This window comes from Lontra canadensis, unplaced genomic scaffold, assembly GCF_010015895.1.
Source record: "Lontra canadensis isolate GAN:19392208 unplaced genomic scaffold, GSC_riverotter_1.0 scaffold3, whole genome shotgun sequence".
Taxonomy (NCBI): Eukaryota; Metazoa; Chordata; class Mammalia; order Carnivora; family Mustelidae; genus Lontra; species Lontra canadensis.
Window position 1 is genome coordinate 2,141,624 of NW_022630997.1, and position 5,262 is coordinate 2,146,885.

The 5,262-nt window shown below is 50.6% G+C and overlaps 1 protein-coding gene across 2 annotated transcripts; it reads left to right on the top strand.

The window, feature by feature from the left end:
* Nucleotides 1–303: 303 nt before the first annotated feature.
* On the top strand, nucleotides 304–2,127 carry PRLHR (prolactin releasing hormone receptor). Of its 2 annotated transcripts, XM_032877186.1 has the most exons (3): nucleotides 304–378; nucleotides 597–718; nucleotides 988–2,127. In XM_032877186.1, the coding sequence occupies exon 3, from the start codon at nucleotides 994–996 to the stop codon at nucleotides 2,104–2,106; it is 1,113 nt and encodes a 370-aa protein (XP_032733077.1). In that variant the 5' UTR covers nucleotides 304–378; nucleotides 597–718; nucleotides 988–993; the 3' UTR covers nucleotides 2,107–2,127. The 2 variants fall into 2 exon arrangements, with proteins under 2 accessions (XP_032733077.1, XP_032733087.1); XM_032877196.1 differs by lacking the exon at nucleotides 597–718 and having other exon boundaries at nucleotides 368–378.
* Nucleotides 2,128–5,262: the final 3,135 nt, after the last annotated feature.

Below are 5,262 nucleotides of genomic sequence, written 5' to 3' on the forward strand. Positions count from 1 at the left end.
CTTAGCTGGACTCGCGGCTCTCCAGGCACGCCGCAGCCTGGTGAAGGGCGCAGGGGGTCCCGGGAAGGGCGAGGACCTGAAGGTCTGCGGCGAGCTCCAGACTCTAAATTTTAAATCCCTGCCAGAACGTCCTGTCCACTCCAGCCCAGACTCTTAGCAGGGTCCAGCTCTTAGGGATGGGTCCCTCATCTCTTCCTCACATCCCGTGGTGTAGCTCAGTCCCTCACTCCACTTCTTACCCTGCTCCAGGTCATCCTGAGAGCCTGGCGCTTGAAGCCGCTCCTTCCTCTTCATCCACCGCTCCCTCCGCCGGAGCAGGACTCTGCCAAGGCTCAGCAAGCTCCCGCATCGAGATTCTCCCTCGTCCCTCTCACCCAGGTTTGTCTGCCCTTCCTCCCTTTTCTGTTTCCATCGTCTTCACACTACCCTTCTACCTAGTTGTCTAAGCACCAGTCGGGTGGTGCGCGCTCCGCCCCTATTTTCCATACAAGGGAGCGCTGGATGGGGGGGCGGGGCGGGCGGAGGGGAGGGGCTCCCCAGTCCCTCTCAAAAACTGCGAGCCCACCAGCCCACTGGGAACTCCCGAATCTGTTGAGCTCCCGCGGAGAAGCGAGAAGCCTGCACCGCCGTCGTGGGCTGAGGACCGCCGGGGGGACAGCCGGGATTCGACCCCTCCGTCCCCGGAGCGTTTTTCCGCAAGCCAAGCCCCACTCACCAGGTAGGATCATGCTCCTGGGTCTGACCTGCGTAGGCTGCAAAGGCTCTACATTGACTAGGAGGCGTTTAAATAACCTGTGCATACGTAATCTCGCATAGATTTATTTTTACATAGGGGGGATGACAGTACTTCTGATTGTTGTAATTTATTTTGGCCAGTTATTCTAAAGGGAGTATTTGGGTACTTGAGGTGGGGGAGGGAGGCACGATTGGTGTAGTAGGGGATGGATGGACAATGGGAAGTGACGGGCTTTGATTCTCTTTGGACAGGTGGCCATGGCCTCACTGCCGACTCAGGAACCCCCGGTCCCTGACTTATTTTCTGGGCTGCCACCGGCGGCCTCAACTCCTGCCAATCAGAGCATAGAGGCCTCGGCGGTCAATGGGTCTGCGGCTGACCCAGGCGCTCAGGCCATCACGCCCTTCCAAAGCCTGCAGCTGGTGCATCAGCTGAAGGGGCTGATCGTGCTGCTCTACAGCATCGTGGTGGTTGTAGGGCTGGTGGGCAACTGCCTGCTGGTGCTGGTGATTGCGCGGGTGCGTCGGCTGCACAACGTGACCAACTTCCTCATCGGCAACCTGGCCTTGTCCGACGTGCTCATGTGCACCGCCTGCGTGCCGCTCACGCTGGCGTACGCTTTCGAGCCCCGCGGCTGGGTGTTTGGCGGCGGCCTGTGCCACCTGGTCTTCTTCCTGCAGCCTGTCACCGTCTACGTGTCCGTGTTCACGCTCACCACCATCGCGGTGGACCGCTACGTCGTGCTGGCGCACCCGCTGCGGCGGCGCGTCTCACTGCGCCTCAGCGCCTGCGCAGTGCTGGCCATCTGGGCGCTGTCCGCGGTGCTGGCGCTGCCGGCCGCCGTGCACACGTACCACGTCGAGCTCAAGATGCACGGGGTGCGCCTCTGCGAGGAATTCTGGGGGTCTCAGGAGCTCCAGCGCCAGCTCTATGCTTGGGGGCTGCTGCTCGTCACCTACCTGCTCCCCCTGCTGGTCATCCTCCTGTCTTACGTCCGGGTGTCGGTGAAGCTACGGAACCGCGTGGTACCGGGCTGCGTGACCCAGAGTCAGGCCGACTGGGACCGCGCGCGCCGCCGCCGCACCTTCTGTCTGCTGGTGGTGGTCGTGGTGGTGTTCGCCGTCTGCTGGCTGCCGCTGCACGTCTTCAACCTGTTGCGGGACCTCGACCCGCACGCCATCGACCCCTACGCCTTCGGGTTAGTGCAGCTGCTCTGCCACTGGCTCGCCATGAGCTCGGCGTGCTATAACCCCTTCATTTATGCCTGGCTGCACGACAACTTCCGTGAGGAGCTGCGCAAGCTCTTGCTTGCCTGGCCACGCAAGATCGCACCGCACGGCCAGACCATGACAGTCAGCGTGGTCATCTGAGGGCCCTACGTCAGGGCTTGGTTGGGGAGCTTCACGTCCACTCGTCTCTGGGGGTGCCCAGCTGAGGCCGGACTGGAGCACTTAACGCCCAACGCCAGGGCGAATCCAATAAGTGGCAAAACTTCCAGCTTAGCCCTCCTGTCCAGTTGTCTTGCCTTGTCCTTGTGTCTATGTAAAATGTGAACTGGGCTTTGGTGGGAGTCTTGTGCTTTGCCTGGAAGAGGCCAGGGAGAGGGGAGAGGATTTATTATTTCCTCTTTATGCCCTTGAATGCCAAACAAAGCTCTTTCTCTTGGTTCACAACAGTAAATCAGAACCCTGGCTGTCTTCCTTGCTTTCCCTTCTACATGCTCAATGGTGAGATGAAGGAACAATGGGGGTGGGGTTTAAAATGACTGCGTTGGGGTTGGTGAAGCTTTTTGGGTTGCCTTTTAAAAGGACTCAACTGAGCTATCATACCTGATATTTATGAGTCAGTTTGAACCCATTAATTCTTAGGATTCCAGGGAAATATGTATTACAAATCTATATCTGGGATTCCAGCATTTCCTGAATAAGAACTTTCCATACAAAAAGTGTTTTACTTTTAGATTCCCTTGATTTTATGGCACAAAAGTGCTCAGGAGCCACCTTTCAAAAGGTCTTGCTATTGTTTCCCTCCTCCTAATCCCCTAACTTCTATTTGAAAATGATAAGGTGAGTTAGTCAATGAAGTGGTAGATAAATAGGGACAAGAAAAATGATACAAATCACTTAAAGGGGCATGTAACTGTGCATGGGACAGACATCTATCTGTGTGTGTGCTTGTATATATATATCCAGTGTTTGCCATACGGCAAGTACATAGATACTTGGTTTTCTGAATACTCAATGTAAACCATGTTCTAAAGCATTCTCTTGCATTCTCTAATGGCTCAGTTGCAGCAGATCGACAGCTGTCATCTGACTGCTCAACACCCGCTCGGTGGTGACATGCTTGGAACACAATCAACCCAGAAAGCAAGGACTGGGAGAAGTTTACTTAAGGCCAGAACTGAAAAATAAACCACTACTTGACTGCCATCGAACACCTCATTCCTTCCAGGGTTAAGGGGACAGGTGAACACTGTTGGGCCATGATAGCAGGCTGATGATCCTCAAGAATTTTGTAAATGAGGACAAGTGCCCTGGGACAAGGGTTTTCACATTGTTGTGGGAGCAGTGAGGGGACAGTGAGGGTGAGAGTCTTGGGAAGTGATACACATTATCCACCTGTCAGATCAGCCCCCAACGCATAAAGGGCACAAACCAGTGCAGCAACTGCACATCTGTTACCATCTGTAAGACTCCAGTACCACCCTAGCTCACTATACAGTAGAATTAACCTCTCTCCTTGTCTTACTCTCTGAAATGAGCTCGTTCACTCATGAAAGTGTGCCCTGAAATGAAGGGAAAGAGGGGAAAGACTTTGGGATGACAAGGATTAAGTCCTATTACTCCAATGCCATCATCAACCATGATGGGAGAGTAAGTGTTCATGGTTGGGCTAGTTAGCAGTATGCATCTTCAGTAGTTATATAGCTAGACTGTTCACAGCATGGAGGAGGGCAGGGAAAGGCTGGCTTGGGAGAAAGGAGAAAGCAGGTTAACTAGGGAGATGCAAGTTACCTTTGGCAATGGCACAAATAAGTAATGTTCAGCTTCATCTGTGGGTGTGGAGAACAAAGCCTGTGCTCTAATAATGTAGCCCACCTGTAGCATTATGTCACTCGCCCATTCTAAATGAGCTTATCCCCCAGGCATCCCAGAGACTGACTCCTGTGCTTCTAGCAGCTCTATTACTTGGGACGCTCAAGGCCAGACAGACATTTCATGTTTCCTCAGAGCACTCTTTTGATGGAAATGTGTGGACAATGGAGGGGATGGGGGAAAGGATGGGGTTAGTTGGGGGAGAGATCTGATTAATTGTAGTTTCTGTTTTGGAAAGTTTAAGTCCCTGGTTCTCAGCCCTGGCTGCTCCTAGAATCAATTGGAGAGTTTTCAAAAAACATTGGTACCTAGGTCCTATCCCCAGAGAGTCCAACTGATCTGAGATGGGACCTGGGCCTCAGCATTTTTCAAAGCACTTCAGGTGACTTTAATATGCATCCAAGGCTAAGCCCCATTAGAATTGTCCTCTAATGAGTCTCAGCAACATCTGAATGAAGCTTTGATTGTACCTGCCAAAGGTACTATGAATTTGCAGTTGAATTCTGACAGGGCGTTGAATGCTACACTTGGGGAATAATACTCTTTTAGCCTTCAGACAGTATTCATCAATCACACAGAGGCAAATCTGTGTAATCAGAATATATAAGTATTCATTCAATACTTTCCTTACAAATCTCCTATGTGTAAGGCAGTGCATGAGTCCAATCAGTTGTTTTTTCAACTTGAGATTCATTTGCATTATAAAGTTTTACACCATGAATTATTCCAAATCCTGGTTTCCAGGGTGTTAAAAAAAAATGAAGTGTTCTCTGATTAGCTTGATTTAAATCTACATCAACTGTGAGAAGAAAGTGTCTCACTAATTACTAGAAAAGCTGCCAGCTGTTTCTATGCCTACAACTTAAGTTAAAAATTTAAACATTTGCATGGACTTTATGGAGAGCCTAAAGAGGCTGAAGAATTATGCTGTGTTTATAAACATCTTTACGAATGATCCAGATTGCCACCTGAACATCAGCTAATTAATCCTTACCCTATCTAAAATCTATCTGGGACTAGTTTGACTATAAAACAAACCAACTTAAAAAAAAAATCTCTCAGGAGTCCTATAGAAATCCACATAGTGCCGAGGTAGAAAATTTCATTTAGTATAACTTATTTTAGTTAATACGAAGCATTCGGTCTTCTTACTGCAAGAAGTCATAAAGGCCATAATGCTGGGAGCCGATCCAGCCGGGTACTTGGCAGCCGCCCATTCCGAGGCCGACGGGAGGTTCTGTAATCCTCTCTGCAAGCATTGTCACTGGGTCTCACTTTTGGCAGGCCAATCAATAGATTTATCTCAGCAAATCAGCTGGGGAGTGTTTCAATATGTGTTGGCAACAGTTACCTGGAAATAGCAACTCTGAGAGATTCTAAGGTAACAATATTCCAATTGATGCAAGCTTCCTGAATTTTTGTTCTTAT